Source organism: Calonectris borealis, chromosome 17 (assembly GCF_964195595.1).
Source record: "Calonectris borealis chromosome 17, bCalBor7.hap1.2, whole genome shotgun sequence".
In the NCBI taxonomy this organism is placed as follows: domain Eukaryota; kingdom Metazoa; phylum Chordata; class Aves; order Procellariiformes; family Procellariidae; genus Calonectris; species Calonectris borealis.
The window spans coordinates 9547601-9573700 of NC_134328.1; the positions used below are offsets into that span (position 1 = coordinate 9547601).

Consider the following 26100-nt stretch of genomic DNA (forward strand, 5'->3'; position numbering starts at 1 on the left):
GACAAAAAAGTTTTCACAGCTTCCTAGTCTTGGCACAGCTTTGCCAGAGCTGGGGAGAGATGGCTGGGAAGCCCCGGAGGGGAGGGTGGGGGTGTCTGCCTGCCTGTGTCTCGGTCTCAGAAAGGCTGGCCAAATCCCCCCATGCTTGGAAAAGTGCGTGCGTGTGTCTGTCTGTCTGTTGAGGGGGGTAACGGCGTCGTCTGGCAGCGCTTCTTGCTGTATTCTGCTGTCAGAGCGGGCAGGGTTAGGGCAGGCAGCAAACTCCTCTGCCAGCAAACGCATCCCAGTCACAGGCAATGGTGCAACGTGCAAGGCTGCGGCGTGCGAGGGTGTGACATGAGGGTGTGACGTGAGGGTGTGCTGTGCGGGTGTGCTGTGCGGGTGTGCTGTGCGGGGTGTGCTGTGCGGGGTGTGCTGTGCGGGCGTGCTGTGCGGGGTGTGCTGTGCGGGTGTGCTGCGCGGGGTGTGCTGCGCGGGGTGTGCTGCGCGGGTGTGCTGCGCGGGTGTGCTGCGCGGGTGTGCTGTGCGGGGTGTGCTGCGCGGGGTGTGCTGTGCGGGGTGTGCTGTGCGGGTGTGCTGTGCAGGGTGTGCTGCGCGGGGTGTGCTGCGCGGGGTGTGCTGTGCGGGTGTGCTGTGCGGGGTGTGCTGTGCGGGTGTGCTGTGCGGGGTGTGCTGTGCGGGGTGTGCTGTGCGGGGTGTGCTGTGCGGGTGTGCTGTGCGGGGTGTGCTGCGCGGGGTGTGCTGCGCGGGGTGTGCTGTGCGGGTGTGCTGTGCGGGGTGTGCTGTGCGGGGTGTGCTGTGCGGGTGTGCTGTGCGGGGTGTGCTGTGCGGGGTGTGCTGTGCGGGCGTGCTGTGCGGGGTGTGCTGTGCGGGGTGTGCTGTGCAGGGTGTGATGGCGTGGGCGGATGCGGCACGTGATGGTGCAGCAGGTCTGTTGCCAGCACCCAGGCAGTGTTTGCCATGGCCAGGACATTTAATCTCCCCCTGGCGCTGCAGCTCCGTCCCACTGGCACGGGGTCTCCGCGGGGTGGGGTCCCACAGGGGCCGTGGGAGCGTCGCAGGATCCGTGGGGATGCACCCCCCTGCAGAGGGCACTGACAGTCTGCACAAAACCTCCGCCCTATTTCCCCGGACTTTTTTTCTTGCTAAGGGGAAAAAAACCAAAAAACCCAAGCCTCCACGCAGCCTAAAAAGCAAGTTTTATATAAACTTGGCCTTGGCCCCAGCCTGCAGCCTAGAGGGAGCAGTGCCATTGTGAGGCAAAGTATTACATAGCCCATTCCCGTATAAAAGCCTAGAAAATGTAAGAGATGTGGGCATGGTTCAATTACATTTATTCCTTCCATTTATTTCTTATGTTATATGGCCTTCTTAAAGGTAAATGAAGCCAATACGGTTCCTTGCAAGAGCCCCGTATACACAGCCAGCACGAATCCTGATTTATAGACCTGTTTGAGTTTAGAATTGGGAAAAAGAAAAAGCCTAAGGAAAGTAAGGCACTCCTGCGCTAACAGTAGACTGAGCTAGTCACTGGAGACTTCAACTCAAACAAGAAAGGTCTCTCCCCGCCCTTTTCCTTTAGTGAAGCCTAACATGAAAAAGCTTAGAAATTAAACATCTGTTGGGCTTAGATTTCCGTGGCTGGCTCGTGCTGATATAATCAGGCATCTGAGAAGGCTTTCATGATACTACTCATCTTTCAATAAGGTTATATAAAGGGGCCATGAAAAATTTACTGAGGCCAACTCAAACCTTCAGGACTATTCATCTCACCAGTGATCTAGCCTTACCAAGTATCTGATCTATTAAGAGTGTCCACAGGGAGCAGGTCAAAGCGGAGACCTTACTATCACTGTAAGGAAAAATAACCTGCCAGTTTAATGAAGCTTCACTTTGACTGAATCGTAGCCAGCGGCATAGAAAATACATAAATTCCCATCACTGTCATGTTCCTGTACTCTTACCTAGCACGGCGCAGAAGCAGGATGGCCAGTCTGTCACACTGTGGGGCCCAAGGGCTGTGCTGCTGTCGAGGTCCCTGTACAACACGTGAGCAGACTGCTGTGTGCTGGCTGGAGACATTAGAAATGCCTGTGCTGTGAAGCCACTTTATAAATAAACCTGGAAAGTCTTGGGAATTAGGAGTAACACTCCACGGCTCTCAAGGTAAGTAACTGAGGCCCCATTTCCCATGGATGTTTTTCTTATGCTGGAAACCCTTTAACTTTAATTTGGGATGGGGAAAGTTTGCTGGTAGTTGCAGTAAGCCTGCAACGCACGTGCATCCTTCCTGCACACCCTTTCCAGGGAATGGATGAAAACTTAGAGCAGCTCCATCACTTGCCATGCAGCACATGTGCGGTCAGCACCACTGATTCTCATCTTTCCCCAGCCAGTTTGTAATTTTTCTTTCAGCTAGAAGCAGATATGTATTTTGGTATATAAAGGGCAGGGTTAAAGCAAGCGGCTTCAGATGCTGTAGCACAGATGAGGGCAAACTTTGCAAGGAATTGGGCAATAAGATGCAAGGAGGTCCGTTGTCATAAGCTTGGGTGGGGGACACACACATACTTCGGAATCTTTGATGGCTTTTGGTGCCTCGAGTTCACCTAGTGTGAAAAGTTAAGGCTTGTAGCAGGGTTTGTGACAATTTCTGACATCATTGAAAAAAAATGTAAATTAAAAGGGGAGGGAAGCATGTAGCTCGCAAAAAAGTCATTGATGTTATCTGTCAAAACTAATATGATTCAAACTTGACTCCTTCGGTGATTACTCCTAGGCTAGCATTAAAGGCCTGCCACAAAATCACAGCATTCATCTCCTCTGTTCTGCTCTGCAGGGACAGAGGCTGTAATATTTTCCCCTCGGCCGCACTGCTTGCTGCTACGCCGATGGCTCCCACCGAGGGCCGGGAGGGCACGTCGGTGCAGGCAGTCACTGCGGCTTTGCTGGAGGGAGGTTTCCGAAAGCTGATGTCCTAATCCACGCCAAACCTCCAGCAGTATTTCGGAATAGGCATTCTCGGTTGCTGCTCTCAGCTAGAGGTGGTAGATGGACTGGACTGCTCCCGGGGGGACCTCCGAGTCATATTTCCTCTGCTCTTTCCTCGCGGCGCTGCGGGAGGAGAGGGCTGGGGGCAGCGGCGGGGCTCCCCGCGCAGGGCCAGCACTGACCCGGCCGAATTCACCTCCGCCGGAGGCAGAGAGCCAGGGTGTGTGCCAGTGTCAAGCCCAGAGGTCCAAGGAGTTAAGCTGCAGTTTCTTATTGCTGGTTTCTTACTATCTACAGCCCAAGGGCAGTTAATTCTGCCTAGACATAACTCCTTTCCTTGCATATACTCCCTCAGTTGTGCATAAACGCTGCAGCTGGCGGAGGAAGGTTTGTTATGCTTTTAGCTTGGTTTCTGAAGAAAACAAGGCTGGTATGGTGAATGCTGGCTGCTTGCTCCCCGTACCCCGTCCCTGGCCTGGAAGTCCTTTTCATCCAAAACCCCTGAGAAGAGCTGAGCTCTCACAGGCAGTTAGACAGCTAATAGACTGCAAAGCTCAAAAAAAAAAATAAAATCCTTTTACTATTTATATTTCTCTATATCTGAGGGACAGATAGAGAATGTTTTTCTTTTACATGCTTGCCTTCCTTGCTCTGGTCTGCCTCCGCGCGCTCCCTCTTGATTTCAGCTACAATTTCGGTCCTACCGTCTATTGAATAAAGAGGTGCCTTTGTGCTGCAGTCACCTCCAGTGCCTGGATTTGGCCAATTTGTGCGCAGCGCAGCTCCTGCCAGCCTCTCCCGCCTCCCCCTTCCCCCGGGCTCTTGGGTTAAGTGGTTCCTCACAGCCTCAGCAATTTTGCTGTGCCAGCAGTCTTGCCCTTCGGAACTCAAATCCTGTGCTGTGGCCTTCCCTTCCCTAAATAAAAATAACTCAAGCCCCTCTCCAACTAAGGCACAGGAGGGGAGCAGGGATAGGGAAGATGAGGACAGTGTTGGGTGGAAGCTCATCTTTCCTGCAAAGCTCCCTTAGCAGCAGCCCAGTCGAGCGTGGCCACCTGAGCAAGCCAGTGATGATGTATTTAGAAAAGAATCTGGTATGAAGCTGAAAAACAGCTTCTTAAACTGAGTAAATTACATTTGTATTTAAAAAAAAAGAAAAAAACAAACTTGTAAATCGCATATTTACACAATGGAGCATGCGAGCAAGCGAGTTCTCATACGAAACCCAGATGTTCATTAGAAACATGAATTTTTCTTCCTTGCTGCTACCATGAAAAGTAAAACTGGGAAAAAGTCAGCTATGTTGAAGGGGAATAAAGGAGGGAGTTAAGTCTACAAAATCCAGGAAATTTCCCGTTAAGACTGAAAATCTGGGATACTGTTGTAGTCTTTTAGTTTGGACCCAAGATATAAATTAAAGCCAGAGTATCAGGTCAGGTGCTCAAGTTCTCAGCCCTTAGCTGTGGAATTTCCAGGTTAAGTTACTTAAATTTTCCTGTTGCTGAATAAAGCTAAAATCCTGTGTGCCATATATTTGCTCATCATAAAATGTTCTCTCCTAGCCAGTAACAGCTTCTTTGTTGGCGCAGCCTGTCTAGTTTATGAGCTTCCCAGCCTTTGTAGAGTGTACTGGGAGTTAAGAACTTCCACATGGCGCTTGCTCTGAGGCTTTTGTGAATAAGCAAAGCAAAGCGCTTGCTCTATGTCCAACAAATGCATCAAATATGGTTTGAATTCTCTGTTTTTAAATGCAAAGGATAATATTGATTTTGTTAAGGTAAATGTCTTTAATTGTACGATATATAAACTTGACTCTTACTGAGACATAATGGGCTCTGGGCATTCTTCCAGCACAGCAGTATGAAAATGTATCTTTTAGTGTCTCCAGTAGAGAAATGTGGAATTAAGATTTAGATGAACAAAAATTAAATGGAGTACATCCTCAGTCTCTAAAAAGCAGATATTGATGCAGAAGGACATTTACGCAGATGGAAATTAATGCTATATTAAGATTAAAACTCTGGAGTACCTGTTGATGTGGATTGTTTAGTGCTTTTTATTGGGATGGTGCTGGTGGGAATAGAAAATTAAATGAGGGAAAACAGACAATAAGAGAAAGTGAAGTTGTTCATAAAATTGTCACTGTATGAATCAATCTATCATCTCATCTACAGAAACTGAATGGGATCTTGATGCAAAGGGGTACCGGGCATCTCATTAACAAAGAAGTACTCCATACTCTGAAATCCTTATGCACGTCCCATTTGTGAGTATTTAGGAGCGTGATGAGGACAAGATGACTGTCAAGTAGGTGACTCACCCCCTTGATATTAGTTTGTCAAAAGCAATAAAGATATTTAAGAATAGACCAAACACTCATGCAGCTGATATCCTTTCATTTATTGCTAAACTACCATAGTACAGGCAATATATAAAAATATTTTACAGATAGCAAAAAATCATTACATTGGAGGTTAACAATGTTGTTGTAGGAATGTGAATGATATAAACCCCTTTTGAATTCTTAAAGTTTGATTAAAAAGACATCTGTTTGTTAGGATGATTTGAGTGACAATTGCTCACTCGTGTATCTATTAACATATGGTTTTACCTGAACATACAGGGCAGGGCTTCAGCAAGGAGGCTTGGACTTCAGGGAGGGGGGGATCACTTTATAATTACACACAGTCATACACACACACACAGATATGTAAGTCCCAGTTAGGCCACCATTATTAAGACTGAGCTGTACCTTGATTCTCTGTTCCCAGTTCTCACCACACTACTTGTGCAGTAAGGTACTGATCAGCATCAGTAAAATGATGGCAGTTTAATCCTGGAGTAACTGATTATTCCAACAACACATCTGTGGATTTCTGGGCTATTACAAACACATAAATCATTATTCATTTTTGTGACTCAGTCACTCCAGAACTTTCTACCCAATTTTGCTATTTTATGAGAGTTATTGAAAAGAAACTCAAAACACTAACTTTTCCCCAGATAACCACTTGTTTGCAGCCTGCATGATCTTTTACAGTACCAGCACCTTCATTTGAAATTTATTGCCATGTGGGTCAGGTACCAATTTCTTTTTTTTGTACACCAGGAACAATGAAAATGGCTAAAGAAATCTTAAACAGACCATAGTAGGTTAGATACTGACTGGTAGTTAAACAAATTGCAATCAGCTGTCACCCGCTGCAGTTATAAAGTAGTAGACATTAAAAAAGACAGCTGTCAATCTTATGTCAAACGTTCAAAAAGGTGGATTATTTATTCTGAACTGAGATGAATAAAGAATTATAACTTTCCACGTGTGATGACAGATAGATGCCTTACATTTACAGGTAAGAAATCAATGCAATGTAAACGATGAGGAAAACAGTTGATTTCTGGAGAATTTGCAATTCACCCATTCTAAACGCAACACTGGCGTCTCTTCCTATTGCACAGGAATACGTAATATAAATAACAAACACTCAGAATTGCAGCTAAACTGGAACATCAGATGATGTGGTGCAAAATTTATGAAGACCTGAATCAATTTAAGATTTGAAATTAAGACAGTCATTTTCTTGAATCCCATCTGGCAGATAATTGTTCCCTATTAAGTAGCAATTTGGAAAGAAATGCAGGGGAAAAAGTCAGATTGAAATATTTAGAAACATATTTCTGAAGTGTTTAAAGCTGTTTTTGAAGTCTTTGGAAAATTTATCAAATACATCTTTTTTTAAGACAATAACAATTCAACAACAATTGCATAGAAAATTAATACACTCAGAAAATGAAAATTGATCCTTTATAAATACTATCCTTAATCCAAAAGGTGTTGCATAGTAGGTCAGACAAAAAGCATAGACACTTTTTTGTAAAGATATGGATTACAAAATATACTTTAAAAAAACATGCTAGCTATTTTGAGAACTGTTTTAGATATGTTATTAAGCAGCAGCATTTTATACAATAGAGAATAACATAGTGCTGGTTTTGGAAATATTCTACATTCAGAAAATGCTGTATTCCTATAAGAAGAATGGAAGTGATACATATTTACATGGATACAAATAAAGCAAGTGCAAAACCCATGGCTCTTCTACATTCTTTCTACCAATAAAAACACATACATTAGACACTTTCATTCCATCGCTGCTGTTCAGGTCTTACATTTTGCTCATTCTCATGGAGAAAAACAAAAACGTGACTTCATACTTCATTGCAAGTATCTTCACGAGCAATTACTCTCCTGGCAAACTGTACTTCCAGCACTCATAACTGACAAAAAAAAATCTTCCTGTTATCTGTCCACTCCCATTCCTCTCTCAGACTGTTTACATATCATGAATGATGATTTTAGTCTACGTATTCATATATTTGATGCAGAAGTTTATAGAAGCTCATCCTGTATTTGCAGCCAAAGCCTGGACGGAAAAATGGAAGTTAAAAAAAAAAAATGCACACACACACAGAAATGAAAGAGATGAACTTTGAGTTCCAAGAGCCCCATGTACTTCGCATGGTATAACTTTGATGGAAAATGCATTAGAGTTGTTCACCCTGTAGAAAATATATTTGGAGGCCTTTGGTACAATGGCAGGAAGGCACTGTGGTGAAACATTCAGATAACTGAGGAAAGACAGAATTTCCTCATGTGCAAATATGGCTATCTTCCAGATAAAGTGAGAACAAATTACTCACAAAATGGTATTAACTCTTCCAAGGTTAAGCTAATGCTTCTACAGAAAGAGAGCAAGTTGTATTAAGTAACAAAATATTAATACTGGAAAAACACTGCTCAGCAAGAACAGGAAATAATTTAGTACTGTATATTTTGAAGTTCTTCAGCCTAGCTATATAATTTTAACATATCGGTTTTCTTTTTAAAAAGAGACAACGATGCGTAACGCTATATCTGAGGATACTCCTTTTTCTCTGGAAATAAATATAAAGTTGGTTAAAGCTGTATTATTTAACTAACAGTTGCATGTAAAAGCAGATAGAGTAGCACAGCCTGACCTCATGTAAATAAAACCACTAAAATGTAGTCTATATTATATACATCTTATGCACCCTCGATCCAATAGCTGGCTTCATGTGCCTGCATAGGTCTGACAGACTGGAGCCAATTATAGGATCGTGACCCAAGTTTGTAATGGGGTGTGTGTGTTCATATATAATCATATGTATATAATATAGCCATATATGTATATGGTTATATTATATAAATACACCTACACAAACACACATACAGATTAATATCTATGCATTAAAAATGAGGAAGAAATACAGGTAATGCAAGCACGAGTAAAGCACTTGTAGCACATTAAAAAAAATCCTCTCCCTCTCTCTATAGCAAAGCGCCTGACAGAACACATAAGAGCAGTGGAAATCTTATCCTTCAGTTAAAGAGCGCGTTTCATGGGTGCATCCTGCACAGTAGCTTCAGTGGAGCATTGCAGGGACTCAGGGGTTTGCCTGCCTGGGTCCCTTTGAAGGTTGAAAAGCCTTTGCTATGAGTCCACATTTTTCTTGTCTGCTTTATACATTTATGCATTACAGTAAAAAGGGGAGATGGATGCTTAAATGATCCGTGGGGGATAGTGACAAAAAATAAAAATACAAATAAAAATCAGTCCGCATCATGAACGTGCATACTGCAATGGCTCACTGCAGGAGAAGGTGGTTAGTGGATTTGGTGCGCGGTTATCTGACTTCGAGATCAGCCATTCATCTGTATACGGAGGACTACTGACAAGCAGTTGCTATGGACAATCACCAAATAAGTAACAATCTTTTTAGACTACGTCAGTGCGTCTACAGATTTGAAAAGAAGTTCATGTTCTTCTTTGATATTCTATTTAAAATCCAGCAAGAGCAAAGAGTTTCTGTCAGTTATTTGGGGATTTTTGGTTTTCTATGAATGGGTTTTTAGTTTGTTTTTTTTAAACTTCTCCTATACTTTACAGGTTGGATCAGGGAAAATAGATGGTTATTTTTGGTACTTCCAAGTGTGAATTCTGTGAAACTGGGAGACACGTTTGGTCTGTTCTTTTACTCAGCTGCAGCAAAGAACTTCTGACAGGCAACTTTTGGCCTGAGAAATTTTTCAGAATTGTCCAAAGTGTCGGACTGCATTGAAATACATAATATATTTCAGATTCTGGCAAACTGGCAGTTTTAAAACAATCCAAAATAGGTTATTATTTGAGGCATGTGAGCCAGTTGAAGTACTATACAAGTGCTGTTTAACAATCAATAATTCCCTGCGCAGAAGTCATTTCAGCTAGTCCAAGCCTCAGTTTTGTTTCTGTAAAAGTCAGTAATAAAAAAGGCCATTTTCACCTCTGCAGGTAACAGGCTGAGGCTTGGCTATCTCGACATTCATACTGATGCAATGTGTGGAGCTCACAATATGAGCACCAGAATGGGGCATCCTCAGCCAGCAACTTTTTGGTGCTGCTGAAATGGGATACAGGGGACTCACTTTTTGACAAAAGATTTGAATCTCACAAAGTGGGCTAATGCCTGCTACTACTTGCCGTCTTATGCTAGCGCTGCTGGTCTGTGTTAGCAGTACTTCAAGGGGAAAAAGAAGCAAACTCCCCAAACTGCGTTATTAACGCCAGTTTGGGATTTGCAATTGGGAAGGGCTCTGCTCTGGTTCTGGTCCTAGGCTTGGTTGAATCCAGAGCTCAGAGCTGCTCCTGTGAAATTCAGATTTCAGTTTAAGATCCAAGATTATAGGTGAGACCTAGGTCAGGTGTTCTGGAAAGTCTAATCCTTCTATTAACTCTAAAACTGAAGACCTTGCAGCGTTTAAGTGCCAGCTTTTACTGGCAGAAAATATATTCTTCTCAACACTCCTGAAAAGACTGCTGCTGAACCAAGCACATACTCTGCAGAGTTTGTGCAAGATCTTTCTTGCACTATTGGGGAACAAATTATGCAGCTGCTCTGTTGTGTTCATATAACCTAATTCCTGCTGTGAGCATGTGGACACGTTGCTATTCAGCAAAGCTTACTGTGAAACAACTGAGAACAGGATAGATTCACTGTGTTTTCTAGAATAGAGCTCAGGCTCTGCACTCTTAAAAATATCAGCGTTCCTCATTTACAAAACCAGAAGAGATTACTACGTATTTCCTACAATATTATGGCTATCTTTTACTGTACATTGATTATCCACTCATGATGCCTTTTTATCACACTGTGGTAGCAATGACACACCAAAATGTTATAAACTTGCTAGCGATACAACTGCAGATGGCAGCGGTTATCTCTTATCGTGATAAGCCTGTGTCAGTACAGTATATTCTAACACATGAAGCAAAACATAACAAACATACTCATGTGGAAATTTAACCTTTCCAGAAATTGCTGGTAGCTTTGCAAAGCTAAAGAGACAAGGTGAATATAAGTAAGTGTATACTTTTTCTGGAACATATTGCTTCTGTAAGATGCAATTATTTTCCTCTGCAGCTTGTGTGGTTAAATGTTACAGCTGCTAAATGAGACAAGTTACGAGCCAATAGCAGGTTCTATATGAAAAGAAACAGCAACAATTTATTAGAGGGAAAATAACTAAGATGTGTTCATACACTGCCTAAATGTTAATAAGGATCAATCATAAAAACTTTGGATTTACTGTGACTCCTATATATTAATTTTATCTGGGTTTATTTTACCTTGGGACAGGTGTTACAACTGCTGAATTGCGCTTTTTACCGGTTCTCTGTAAGCATCCTTCTCCTTCAAATTCCTATCCAGTCTGACAAGAAAAATGAAGAAAACTCCTGGATCCAGCTGACATCTACTGTTTGAAATACTGATCACAGTGCTCAGAATCAGAAAAAAAATGGCTTTTGATCCCAGGTCGGATAAAGGCCGAGCAAGCTTGGGTTGCCTCAGTTTCCTACAACAATAAAATCTCTCAAAAGGGCTTTGAGACCTGGAGGGCAAGTCATTGTTAGTGAACTGCAAAACGTTGTTATTCTTTTATGGAATATATTACTCTTTCTTCCCCCATTTCCCACCCCACCCAAATAAGCACTAATATATAACCTCCCTTGCTTTGTGCGGTGTTCAGGAGTGACATCTCACTTCTCCCTTACTACTAAGATAGATCGATACATAGATAGATATTTTGCAGCAGGCTTGAAGAGTTTCCTCACACAGATGCTCTGTTATACAAGAACAATATGATCTCTGGACGAAAGGAAGGGTGTCCTTCTCGGTGTTTACAGAGAGAGGTGGCGAGTTGCTTAGTCAAGGCTGTCAGCTTGATGCCAATACATTGTTCCTTGCATTGAATTGGTGCCTTGAGATGAACAGTTAAGGAAGCAGGAGGTTGCAGGGGCATTGGAAGGACCTAAGAGGTCAGTTATGGAAGGATTCGGTAAAAGTTGTCTCACAAATCTCTTCTTCTATGTCTGATTTCTGGCAGGGAGTCCAGAAAATTCCTTCCTGATAATTTCATTAACTGTGAAATAAAAGAAAGAGGAAGAAATGTTAGTGCAATTTCAAAATCACAACAAGTAAAAGCCATCCTTGGGTAGTTTGCTGTTAAGCTGAAAACATCCCCTCTGTATTCATAACATAATTTTACATTAGAACTTAAAACTTTTAGTCTTTATTACCCAGACTACATATTTTTGGAAGGCCAGGGGGAGGGAGCGGAGAGAGGGGGTTTACATTGTGTTCAGCATGCTTCAGGTACCATAAAAACACAACTGAGAAGCTGTACCATGTGTCCAGTACATGCCGCATCCTTATGTACACAACACGTGCCCTCTTTCACAGACATTTGCTTTACCCAAGGTAAAAAAAAAAAAATCTGAGCATTTTAACATTTTCACTAGGCTGAAATAAGAATATTTTGAAAAGAGAAAGGCCAGATTTGGAGGAAATACATTGGACAGTGCTGAAAACACAGAGATTGCAATTCAGGTGAAAAAGTGTTGGTTTTTTTGTGGTTTTGTGTTGTTTTTTTTTTAATCTCGCTGTAGACTGTGTTTACTTTACATTTTTATTATAGTTTGTTTGTAGATTATAGCATAAGCAAACTTCTGTGCACCACTATGATACTCTAAGAGGTTGGGACAGGCTTGATAATAAAGCTCAAGAGAAGACACTGAAGAACTTTGTTTTCTGTTTAAAAAAATGAGAACAATATTACATGTTATATACAACAGCCATTCTCTCCTGTCACCCTTTGGTACCCTCCTGCAACAACATTTCTTTCTCTAGGCAGCGATTTCATTAGGAGAGACTTGAATGTTCTGCTGCAAAACTCCAGAACTGCCTGTTTTGGGGCTCCATTTCACATGCAGCTCCTTGGTGCTGTATTCACCAAGGGGGTCCATGGTTTGGAAACTGGTTATCTACTTTGAAAAATTTGCCTTAAAACCAAAAGACCAAATTTTCTAAGGTTTCAGAACCCAGATCTAAATGATTTCTCCCTGTTGATATTTAAGGGCTAAGACAAGGACTAATTCAAACCAGAGAAGACCCTCACCCAAAACTGATTAATCCTCAGGTATGCAGCTGTAAGACTCCCCCATATTTAGGCCCATTTCTAACAAATGTTTAAGAAAAATTTTAATTAACATAGTATTTCACCACTTCCCAACAATTAAGAAAAAATGGTGCCCGATCTCTTACTGTCTCTGGGAAGGGGAACACATATATTAATTTTTAGTAGTTATGACTAGTAGTAGTTTCCACTTTACATGCAATGGAATTGATCTCTGAGAAAGTAAAAAATCTATGTTTTATGCAAACAAAGCTCCATGTTAATACTGTACAGATGTCTGCTGTGGTCGGTTATACTCCGCAAGGACTACGTATTCGCACAGGTGCTTGACAGGAGGAGCAGGGAGCCAGCCCTCTGCATTTCCAGGCACAGTAAACTCTCCTGAAGGGACCCCATAGCCTGTGCCACACAAGGCAGTTTCCATGCCTCCGTGCTCAGAAATCCCACTGTAAACAGCCCAGAGTTTAGCTCTTCCTAATTCCAGCCAGGAAATGCCTGACATCAATCAGATTGGTGCCTCTTGGAGAGGACATGAGCAAAAAACAGCATGGCTGACAGCAGAACTCCTGCCCTCTCCTGCTGCCCAACTTTCTACCTGCCACTGTCACCTGCTGGCTTCTACCAGCCTTTTGGGTGAATTCTTGCAAATAAAGCACATATGTGGGGTGTTTGGTGTGTTGCTGTTCTGCAGTGCAAGCAAGCAACCAGTGGGAGGTGAGGTTGGTCCATTTTCAGGGAAAAAACCTCCTTCAGCTCAGTTAGAAGAGCTTCCTGTTTGCTCTACCCAGGAAATGAGAGGAGCAGGTCTTCAATGGAAATTTTTCACAGCCTCAGCTAAAAATAGCAGTGAGGTAAAAGAAGTGGGCACCCACTCTTACAGGGTCATTTCCTTTCTAAAAACAAGTGGGCTGAGACTGCAGGCCGATTTATTTATCGACACATTTGTTTGAGAAGCCAGCGTACCAAAAATACCATGTATGAGTTTCCTTTCATTTAATAGAGGCACCACTTGTGGAAATACTAGAATCAACAGTCATCTTCGTCTAGGAAGGGTTAAATATGAAGTGAAAAACGAGCAGATAATTAAATGGAGTTTACTAAACATACAGTCTTTTGAGGGGTCTGGTTTTGGTTCTGTTTCCCAGCCTGAGCTTTAGGCAAAGTGAAATCCATCGTGCAGCACCAGCAGACCACAAGCCCAGAGTTTGGCCAGCGTGGGGACTTCTGCTCGCCGGCTCGGGGCAGGTTGGACGGTGCGGTAAAGGGCTTACTCAGCCTGCAAACTTCACTTTCCCTCCTGTGTGCTGCATCAGAGGTCAGCAGTGGGTTTTATGGGCTGAGGTTATAGGGGGACTACAATCTGTAAAGAGCTAAAAAATTGCAGGGGAACGGTATAAAACATTAACCCCATAGACGGGCTGCAGGACCATACTCAGGTGCAGGTGGACGCTCTCTGTGCGAGCTCTTACGGGTGGCAAATTGGATTTTTGTTGTAAGCACCTGAATGACAAGGGAGCTTCCTGTTACCAGTTGGCCTGGACGTGCTGTAGTCACCCTGAATTTCACCTACATCCACGTGGTGAGGGGAGTTAGGTGCAGTTTAAGCTGGGCAACACTAGTCTGGGAGCTCTAAGGGAAAGATGTGTTCGTCAATGACTGTCTCAGCACAAAAAGTCCTAATCTACAACCAGAGCCCCTAAACCTAATAGGAATGGATCCCTAGGCAAGTATCTTTCTTCCAGCTTGGAGTCACCTCCAGACTGAGTCTAGTGAAATCACACATCTTTGCTGACCAGCTCCAGATTTGGGAGCACATGGATCCAGATCCAGGTGTAATCTCAGTGACTTGGGTTTCAATAGTAGGTTGAACAAAATCAGCAAACTGAGACGTATCTAAACTTCAGAGGAAGCTGAGATCATATGCTGAACTTGCTATTCTGAACTCCCATCTATCTTTTTTTTGGTAACATGGTTAAAATGTATCTCAAGTATCGGTTCTCATTATTTGCTCATTTCTAGCTGAGAGGAAATGGAGACGATGTGATTAATAAATAAAATATTGTTACTTAAGGTGCCTGGCATGTGGCAACTCTGGAGCACGCTGCTATTGATCCATTTAATGAGAAAGAAGTGATTAAAGAGGGCCATGAGGACATATGCAAAGATAATGAAAGATTAAATCATAAAAAAAAAGATATTGAAATTACAGCTGATGTCAGCTATCCAGATGAAGGAAATGCCTAGTTAGGCCTGAATCCCTTCAGCATATCCTCTGTTAGATACTGCTGTTGCACGAGTATTACAACAGCCCTGGTGCTTGGAGATCCCCAAGTTAGCTGAATGTGAGAGGCTGGCTGAAATCATGTGAGAATGTCTGCGTTCTTCTAATCACTCGGCTTTGATGGGTTAGAGCCAGTCTCTCAGGCTTCAGTCTCAAAGACATTTAAGACTCTAATTCACATCCTCTCAGATAGAAATCTGGAGTGTATTCACTTGTGGGATGATAGTGGGTTGTATTAAATACCGAGCTTGAACTAGTAGTCCAGAGACAGAAAACAGTCTCCAATTTTAGCTGGCAGTGAGTCAGGCTCCTGGTAATTGATTATATACACGCACACACACTCATATGCGTGCGTGCGCACATATTCACACACGCATCGGAAAAACAACTTTACTAGCGTTATTCCATGTATATGTCTGGAATAACACTGATGGAGTCAACGCTGTCACAGCACTATACCCGTGGCAGTGACTGGGGTCTTGTGCCCCTTGGGGATCCTGCAAGAGTGAGGGTCTCATCAGAGGAGGCAAAGCTCAGCACCCGGCAGGGATCCTGCACATTCCATGTCTGCTCCGCTGACGTGGCCAAGAGGCGTTTTACATGCGAAGCCAACACAAGACACGCAGGGAGGAACTGATGGCATATCAGGGACTGAGGAGGAAAGTTGAACCCTGAATTATTAGTACGCCCTCAAAACATGACCAGGCAAACCACGGTCCTAACACGGTTCTAGCAGCTGCCCTGGAATGACAGGATGCTTTAGCCCAGCATGCACAACCCCATCTCTCCTTCCCTGCCCACCAGGCCCCAGCTACTTCAGGACAGCTCTGTGGTACACAAGTGGGGAAGAAAAAGAATGAAAAAAAAATTAAATTAAATAAGATTTTAAACCCTCTAAGCCAAATAAAAAGGGGCATGACTTTTTAATTAAAAAAAAAATAAATAAAGGTTAAGAGAAACACACAGCTGGAGAAAAGGCAGAAAAATACCAATTACCTTTCTTTTTGATTGCTTGGATCAAAGATCACAGTCATTCTTTTTCATATAATGTTTTGTATCCAGCTAAGGTGTGTATCTATCAGCTCTGAAAAAGATTTGCAAAACCATTTTTGAGAAAAAAAAGTAACCTTTGACCTGTGTTGCAAGGCCAAATGTTACAGTTTTCAGCTACTCTTTCATTTTGTGGTTTAATTTATTAAAAGGACATTTCAGCATATACAATACATAAGGCAGAACCTAACCGCTGACCTTTCTGTTTGCTCAGATCCAGCACTACGTTTTACTTTTTTTCCCTCTTTTCTCAACTGATATTATCTAAAAATAAGTATGCAAAAAATTACACTCTTAAATTGATCACAAAACATGCGAAATGCTGGTAATTTGATCTGAGACTTCAGAGGCACAGGAGGTCCATGCATCTTGTAAGTCAGGTCAAAGACTAGTCACTGCCTTTTGCAAAATTCAGTTATATTATCATCTTAGTGGCCCAAATAAAACATGACACATTTATGCCAGATCAAAAGTCAGTCCCTTTTAAATAAGAGATCTAACCACAGTGGCCATGTAAATTAGACTTTGCCTTAATTGTAAAGAACAGGAAAGATATGTGCAAAGAAATTATGAAAGTTACAGTCTTTGCTTCAAACACAAATAAGGTGAAATTTTTTTCTCATAAAATGGCAATATTTAAAATTCTGTTTCAATTTTTTTCTGTCTGATCTTTTTAGATTTCTTTTGAATTCATCATGAAAGCATTTGGCACTTCTGCAAAACCATGTGGAAATAAAAAAAAAAAATTGCAATATCAAGGAGGAAAAAGTGCTTCTTAAAAACTAAGTTAGTTTTGAGTGCAAGATTCAGAAGTGTCTTTGCTGCTGGATTTCAGGTGACTATATATAGAAAAGAAATATTTTACTTGGCTCGAAAGATTGTGCAGCCACGTATCCTACACTGGAACCTACCACTCAGTACACAGCCTATTTTATATTCTTCATCCTGGAAAATCAGCTTTTGCACATGAAAGCAGAGTAACTAATTGACTGGTAAATACAAACTTAGGTGTATAGGCACAAGGAGCCCAAACCCAACAAACTATCTTGGGGAAAAATACTGGGGATGTGTGTGTGGGGTGTTTTATAAATCAACAGCAATGAAAGGCTTTTTTTCTGGAAAATGAGGACATATAACTATTAAGAGGTTCTTAGCTGTAAAGCTTTACTTTAATTACATGTCAGAAAAAGGTTTTATTCTGTATTGAAATAATGCCAATAGATGCACCCTGCAACTTTTCTTCCTTGTGCTGCTTGTAATCTATGTGGTCTGTGTAAACTATAAACCTCTTCGACACCAACCAGCCCAACAGCAATTGGGTCATCTCCATTAATTAAGCAAACTCTTGGAAGAAGTTACTGATCTCAAACTAAGTGGCAATTCAAGTCCCATGATGCATTTTTGCTATAATAGTTTCAATAGACTCAAAACCCATCGGCATCTTTCCATTAATTTAACATCATAATATAGATATCTGATGGAAAACAGAATCTAAATAAAATGCATATTTTTGGCTAAAGCCTGTCCCAAATGAAATCAATATCTAAACTCCACGTGATTCACAGGATCTGGATTTCACTCACGACATTTAAATATCCTTCCCTTATATTTCAATATAGAATCATAGAATCATTAAGGTTGGAAAAGACCTCTAAGATCATCGAGTCCAACCATCAACTCAACACCACCATGCCCACTAAACCATGTCCCTAAGTGACTCATCTACACGTCTTTTAAATACTTCCAGGGATGGGGACCCAACCACTTCCCTGGGCAGCCTGTTCCAAGGCCTGACCACTCTTTCAGCAAAGAAATTTCTCCTAATGTCCAATCCAAACCTCCCTTGGCGCAACTTGAGGCCATTTCCTCTCGTCCTAACGCTTGTTACTTGGCAGAAGAGACCAACACCCACCTCACTACAACCTCCTTTCAGGTAGTTGTAGAGTGCGATGAGGTCTCCCCTCAGCCTCCTCTTCTCCAGGCTAAACAACCCCAGTTCCCTCAGCCGCTCCCCATCAGACTTGTGCTCCAGGCCCTTCACCAGCTTCATTGCCCTTCTCTGGACACGCTCCAGCACCTCCGTGTCCTTCTTGTAGTGAGGGGCCCAAAACTGAACACAGTTCAGTATAAAGTACCAGAGTGAGGTGCAAAAATAAAACAATCAGTATCTATGGTACTATCCTACCCAAAATCTTTAACAGGAAGCTGGGTGTGCCTATAAGAAAACAGCAGAAAATAAAGATAGCATTTCTGCTAAAAAAAAATTCAGTGTCCTAAATGCACTATACATCAAAACTATCAAGAAGGAAATACTCAAAACACAAATATGTCTGTGACACTACCCCAGAAATTGTAAGGATTTTCTAAGTACTTTCATTACTGTCAGCGTGCTTCCAGAAAAGATCAACAGTCTACCACTACAAAACAACTGCATTAGAACTGTCAGGAAAAAGCGTGACCTAGTGGTTAGAGCAGAAGACTGGATAGTGGGACTCCAGAGCTTGGACCTCTGCTATATCATCATCTTGCCATATGGCCCTGGCCAAGTCCAAAGTATCCCTGAAGGACCAGGTTTATTACAGGTTTGCTTTGGTCTGAAAAAGGCAGAAAGACTGGGAAGGTCACACTCAGGGAACTTAAATAATACATGCTAGCTAACAGAAAAAAGCCTGAAATGATAATGACCTGCATAGAATGAGTCTATACTAAGTGTGTGGATGTAGGAGAGAGCAATCATTTTCAAAAATCCCTACAGGGATGTTTTAAAGTCCTTAGGTAGTTTATATCCCAAATTACCAAAGGCATGAAGTGCTGAGCTCACTAACAGGCAACAATTTAAGTTACCAACCTAACATCTTTAAACCCATAAATGTCAGTCAATGTTGGAGTGCTCAATACCTCTAAAAATTAGGTCCTAAGTATTTCTATTGGGAAATTGAGCCAACATAGGCAACAGCGAGCACTTTGAAGACAGTGACCTGTTCCGACTTCGCTGTATGGCATCTAAAGTCAGGAGAATAAGGAGCATCCCTCAACCCTGGGGATGCCTTGTCCTGGGAGACACTGGGGTACCACTTGTGAGAAGCTGCACGGATGCTCTCTTTACTGACTGCAGGAAGTCTGGGGCTGGTATCCCAAGGCAGTTTGTAGCCTGAATAATTTCTTTTAGACAAGCAACCGTTTGTTTTTGTTTATTCACACATACTCCTCAGACAGAAGTTGTTACTCTGCAAACTGTTCCCTCCAGCTGAGTTCTCCTCAGTGATACAAAGCAAAGTGATCAGATACAAGGGAAGGAAAACAGAGCAGTTTGCAGCAGTAAAGATAATGTGGAACTGCTCTCCCCGTACTACCTGCCATGCATGGAGCTGTTGGGTGCCTGTCCTATTTTGCAATGCTTTGCTTCAGCTTGTTACACAAATGGTTACAACCTTGTAAATCAGTAATAAGTTGCACCTGAGCCTGTAAGTGATTAGTAAAAAATCATTACACTTCAATGGCCAGAGGACTTTCACACAGTTAATCAGTTAAGAAAAGAACTGGGTGTTAACTGGTTGTTTAATTCCCTGGAAGGCCAGTTTATTGAGACCCCATAGCAAGAGGACTGAAATCTTATGTGCAAACAATATACAGGAGAATTATATCGCTTACAAATGACATACTGTCCTGGAGAAACAGGTGCCAAATGTTGCCCTAAAGTGAGCTGAATGGAGCAGGTGCCATTTGTGGTGCTTTCGGTTATTTAATCCATTTGATCCCTGTTTGAATCTATTGGAAATCAACGAGTTAAGTTTTCTAGGTACCTTCTCCATGAACCAGGAAACTGGGGTTACGTGATATTTGCCGGACATACATGCACGCACGCACAAGCGTTCTCATCCCGGGTTGTTGACTGGAACAGCAAGAGAAAGAGCAATTTTTGCTCCAGAGTGTGATTTCCTGTTTGCTTGATGGATTTCAGTATTTAGTCATCAATTTTTTATCAGAAAATTCTAAGATAGGTGCAAACCCTGCCTACACATCAACTGGAGGAAGAATCCGCATCTGCTGGCAATCTGGAAAGTGCACCCTCAGGCACAATTTCATGCCCTTTCCCTCCTGCCCTGTTAGGTTTCAGCTATCACGGTGGGAAGCCCTTGCAGGCTCAGTCCCCCTGGTATAAAAACCCCTGAATTTAGAGGAGCTGCATCTCAGTCACTGCATGACTACAATGGGAAGAGGCACCCCATCAAACTGGTGTGTTTCTTTAAATCTCATTCTCAGCACGCTTTTTCTGCCTGGTCCACATACTGAAACTGAACCTGAGGGATGACGTTCAGGGTGGCACCCAGTGCCAGGCGCTGCCAATCTCTTTCACGGGTTACCTGACGAAGGGCTGGCTCTGAATATTAATGCTGACACTGCCGGGAACTATATGAATATGAAGCAAAAACGCTTGTATTATTAAATTTGCTAAGACTATGATAAATATCCTGTTTATTTATTAGATAAACCCTTGAAGTCTGTTTAGTCACTACACATAAGGCATAAAGGGACTGGAACAAGATCTGGCAGCTTTGTGCAGTTCTTCTACGAGTGTCAGCGGCCACTTTGGGAAGTGTACCTTGCAAGTGGAAAACTAGATCAGCCTGGGTGTGATGAGGAACTCCAGGCCACCGTGGATTTGGTTTGTAGTAGCTTTCCATAACAAAGTCTTTTTTTAACTGACTTTCTTTCTGCTCACATATATTTAGATATGACTTTCATTCTGCAGTACTCTGATGCCAGATAGTTTTGGCTGAAATTGTAAGGGAAGGGACACGTGTTTGAGTCATGCAGTTGGCTCTCTCTAGTTGATAGTTAGCAAGTTACTGAGAAAAGATGAAGTTTGTATTTAGTTTTAGTTAACATGCAATGAGACCAAGTAAAATATTCCAAGTAGAATACGCACATAATAAATAAATATACAAAAACTTATACCAGAAGGGGATGGAGTTCATTTTCTTAAACCACATTAGTTGGCTAAACCAATACAGAAATATTAGGCTGATGGACTGAAGCTTAAGAAACACAAGACAAGAGTCTTCATTTTGTCACTCCTAACTCTTGATCTAACTCTGCGGCAACTGCTGCTGCTGCTGCAAAGCACAAGGGTGAACTGTGCTTGCATCTATTTTTGTGTGCGTGGTTTGGACCTTATGAATTTGCTACATAACTGCTGAGATAAGCAGCGCCATTTGGTATTAAGACATATTTCTTTTAGATTAAAAACAGCAAAGCCGAAGGAGGTTGGTGATGATTTTTTCCTACAGTAGCTTGCACCTCATGGTTTAAAAGCTAATGAAATTGGTAATAGATACCACAATGTCTCTAAAATAGTAACTTCCGGCAGGAAAAGCACACAAGCGATAGCACTATTTATTCACATGTCACTTTGCAATTTCATCATTCTCCTAGACTTAACCTATTTACTAAGAGGCGATATGAGTCATTCAGCGAAGTGTTTCAAAAACAGAGAGAGAAAGGAGAATGGATGGGAGAAAGCTATTTTTTACAGGAAATAATTGGGGGGTAGGAACCAAAGAACAGTTACAGCATGTTCAGGATTAGCTGAAAGTAACAAGAATAGGCAATGCTGCTGCTTTTTTTATTTCTGTCACAAAGGAACTACCAGAACAAATATTTAATTGAGGGGAAACAAACCATTTAACAAATATTTAATTAAGAGGAAATAAACCATATTACCCTTCCCTTTGGGCAGTTTTGCAGGGGATGAACAGTCAATAATGTCATCTATTTTCCTCCCTCGAGCGCTAGCGCTTATGTCTATTAATCCACAAAACTATTTACTGGCTCTAATTCTCTGGCATCTTATCTTCTGCTGTGTCTTAACTTTGCAAGCATCCCTGCTGAAGGGCTTGTGGATTCTTGCAGAACCCGGGCCTCTCCGGCAAACCAGGTTTCCCTCTGAACGTGTCTAAACCGAATTTTGAGCCTGGATCTCAGGAGAAAACAGCCAACAGAAAATCACTGTCCCAAGGTAACAGGAAAGATGCACAAGTGGCCTACGAACAATTTTGCAGACAAACCAAGCTCTCCTCTGGAACAGGCATGCAAATAACCTTCTGCTTGCAATTACTCTGCTTTCACAAACAACTTCGGAACAGTGAGTGCAAAGGCGGCATATGTTTCTTATGTGCCTTATTTTAAAGAGGATTATGGGCAGTAGGCTCACTGTTTGTAGTGAAAAACACTGAGCAGGGGAACACATGAAATCACTTTTGCATACAGATTATTTTTCTATCATGAATCCACATCCTTTGGCAAATGAATGTTTGGGGCCAGATTCTTCCCCCTTTGCGTTAGGCACTGAATGGTGAGCGCTGTTTTAGGAGCCCTGGTACCAGGACTTGCCTCTGCAGGTGACGGAAAGTGACAGGCTCCGCTAGAGAGGTCTGCAGGTCTGGGCAATGGGAGTCCAGGACAGCTGAGCGCCTAACTTTGGGGCTACAATTACGAGTCCCAGGTTAGCTGGAAAGAATCCAGACCATTAAATATTTAAGTAGTTATTGACAGAGTGTTACAATTCACATATAACAATGTCAAGGAGGTGCCTTATACAAGATACTGCGTGTCTGCCCACATCCATCTGTTTGCTTTTATTTTGCACTTTGACTGTAAGTCCTTTGAGGCAGGAACTGCTTTTTTTCCTTTGGAGTCAACACAGCATCTGCCACAATGGAGTTCTCATCCATGCGGGGGTTTCTAACATAAAATAACGTAATAGTAAAAATACTACATAATACTATGGAGTATATGTATAAATTGGAGACCATTATGAACCAAGAGGGAGAGCTAATTATAAGAGACACCTGTAACTACAAAAAGGAGTGCAAAAGACTATGGGGAGCAGATGCTGTAACTGACTTTGCATCTCACCTCAAGAAGGCCAGCAACCTCTGACAGTAAATAGCTTGAGAGAATAAGAAAAATGTATATGCATCATCCAAAGACTTAAAACTTTCAATTTGACTCAATGGCACAAACGATAAAACTTTTGTTCTCAGTATGAAAAGAAAAGAAAAGGGGGGATATAAATTACCAGAAATAGAACTGAGCTCCTCGATGTCCAATAGCTGTTGAGGTGACCATCTTTAGCTGAAGCGCAGCCGGTGCTATTGAGGTTGGGCAATTCCCAACCTCACCACAACAGCAGTAACCTACATTTGTTCAGAAATTAGCCCTCAATTATTTGCAGACTTCCCATCCCAATTCCAGATCAAGATGTAGGAACAACCACCCAAAGAGACTGCCCCAGGGAATCCTTCCCAGGCTTTTAATGATGAGCCATCCCAAATTTTCCAACTGTGAGGTCTGAGAGCTACGTGTATCTCCATGCAACCCAGGCAGGAGGCAAAACGTTATGCTCATTGCAGTGTCTCAGGGGCATGCTGCAAGACACTGCAAGTACCTAGCAAGACCATCCTAATCACTCCCAAGTTCTCACCAGCTGTATGACAACATTCTCCTTTATACGTGAGTTTGCACAGCCAGCTCACGAGCTCTGCATTTGTAGCTCATATTGAACCTATTAGTTTGTATTTAACCATCCATTGCTACACTTCCTGGGTGAATTCCAACCAAACAATGAAGGCTTTGGAACCACATCGTGATAAAACACCCTTTTGCCTAAAATAAGGATAAAACTTGCTTACGTTTGATATGATCTCATCTGACTACAGAACACATTCAGAAGCAATTGGCAGGCCGTCCCCTCGGCTAGGAACGTGGATTGAATGGGAATACTGTTTGTCCTGCAGTTGGGGAACTAGCCACAGACAGCTGGAAGACACAGTAGTAGCAAAGTTGAAGGCCAAGATCACCATAACTCTTTCTGAGCGGTCTTGGAAGGAAAGCAACTGCCAACACGAATGAAATGCCCCAGCTAACACACACACAGCATAATGAAACCGTATGAAGCCACCAGATATCTTCCACAAGGCCAGATTTTTAAGGGTATTTTGGTAGGTAACGCTCAACTAAATCACTGTGGATTAGACAGCTAGCCACTTCTTAAAAAATCAAATACACAAAGAGACAAGCATGTATCACCTCTCAGAATCTGGCCTAGGCTGTACCCAACATTTCCCTGACAGATGAGATGGAACAAGTGTCAGGCAACACCAGTAGAGGATGGCCTACGATAGGAACTAGGGGTTGTCCTTTGGGATGCCAAGTAGAGATGGGAAGGTTTTTGTGGTAAGGGCTGACTCACCAGTGCTGACTCCTTGCACACTTCTTGCAGCATCATCATGAGGAAGGCTCACAGCGTGTCTATGCAGCACCATGATGAGAATTCACCATCGTCACCACCATGCAGTGACACTGCACAGCGCTGCCATAATCTCTTCTCTAGGACATGGGAACAGCTCTGATGGTTGACTACCACCAGCTGCTGTGCTTTGCCCCAGGCTCAATGTGGAGGGGAAGGACAGCGGAGCAGCCATGGTGGAGAGAAACCCAGCTGAAGTAACAGGACGTCTGTCCATCCTAACCTGTGCTCCCCTGTAACTTGTGAGGCTTGGAGACTTAGCTGTGGGCTGTAGCATGCGCTGTAGAGCTTGTCCCAGCCAGGAATTGCCTGCTGGCCACAGCATCGCTGAGCCCAGCAGCAGCAAAACAGGCAGGTGCCTCGCAAAGGGGAGGGAACATTCTAGGTACTACAAAAATGCCACATCGAGAGACTTAAAAATGGAAGTAATTTACTGCTGGGAAAAGACAAACTATCCAAAAGATTGGGTCTTCCGCCTTTTCAGCCAAGAAGTTAAAATGCACTCAAGTTTAAGTGGGTGGTTAAGCCATGGTGACTTCAGAGCAGGCTCATGCTACAGTGGGTGCTGGGAGAGGGCAGAAGGAGCACTGCAGAACTGAAAACTCCTCCATTTTGTGCTGACAGCAACCAGTGACCTTGGGAGAGCTCCGTCAAGCAGAGATCGGTTACGTCCCATGGCCAAGCCAGCAGCCAGCATCGCTGCAGGGCCCGTCGGCACAGAGGGTGGGGAGGGAACATGCTCTGGCCCAACTGTGCCACGGGTCACACAATGGGGCTTTCCTCTCAGGGGCTCCCCTCAACATGACTGTAATCAACACTAAAAATAATAGCACAGTTTATATTTGGGCTGCAAATCACCACTGTTAATACCGACAGCCAGCAGAGTCTCCAGAGAGGGCTTGGTCACTACTGACCCTGGCTGAGATCTGGCCACAAAGACAGAGGCAATTTTTATGGTTCAAGAGGGTGACCACCTTCTCATCACCTGTGCTAGGTGCCCCAGAAACATCCCCTAGCTGCATTTCTTCGCCTGCTTGTGCAAGGACTCGGCCTGGTCCTGCCACTGCATGGAAGCGGGGCAGAGAGCAACACGAGAGCGGCTGGTTTAGTTAGAGCTTTTTTTTTTTCTTGATTCAGAAGTGTCATCTGCATCCAGCTGTCAGTATTTTGGAAATCTGCTGGGTTTTGTTTTTCTCGTGTGATTCAGCACGGCTGATGCTCCAGCTGCAAAAGCCTCAGCAGCCAGTGAGCTTGCTTAAAGCAACTATACATGAAAGCCCATGTCCTGGCCAGCACTTCCTCTGCTGGGAGCACCCTGGGACTCCTCTTGGGTCCCGGGGGCAGGCTCCTCACCACTCCAATGGGAATGGTGCCTGACTCTATCACAACCACACCAGATGAGTGTGGTGATCAGGAACTGCACAAATAGGTATCATCCACATCAAATGATGTGGCAAAGAAAATATTTTAGTTGCAGCCAACAGCATCCTGACCCCAACTTCTGCTCCTTCTGAAAGCATGGCAATGCTTAAACCTTGAACTGTAAATTGATAAACTTCCAAAACACTATGGCATTGCTATCCACTTTCAGGTTTTCTGCTTTTTTGTAGAGGTTTTTTTTTAAATATTATCCTGAGTATAATCTATGTTATCTATAAAAAGACCGTGATTCAGCAACAGGGCAGGTTATTCATGAATGAGGGTAATGCCTTTACCCCTGCACCTTTTCCTTCTAGTATGCTTCTCCCATGCCCATTTCAGTTGCCTGCTCTCTCTGGAGGCTGCAATAATTCCCTCTTCTTTCCCCCTATCCCAGAGCAGACACCCCTGCTAGAGGTGGAGAACAGCCGGATTCAGAGTGCCTTGAAAGGGCAGGAAAGACTGCAGCATGTTATGAGGAGGTGGGGGCTTGCTGAGACTTATTTCCAAGGAGCA

General features: G+C 42.9%; 1 protein-coding gene across 1 annotated transcript in view; it reads right to left on the reverse strand.

Moving 5' to 3' along the window:
• Positions 1-5162: 5162 nt before the first annotated feature.
• NFATC2 (nuclear factor of activated T cells 2) overlaps positions 5163-26100 on the reverse strand; it is a 95217-nt gene continuing 74279 nt past the window's right edge. Inside the window, exon 10 of the mRNA XM_075166538.1 lies at positions 5163-11470. Coding sequence (XP_075022639.1) covers positions 11415-11470 — 56 coding nt within the window. The 3' untranslated portion in view covers positions 5163-11414. The remainder of the gene's footprint in view (positions 11471-26100) is intronic.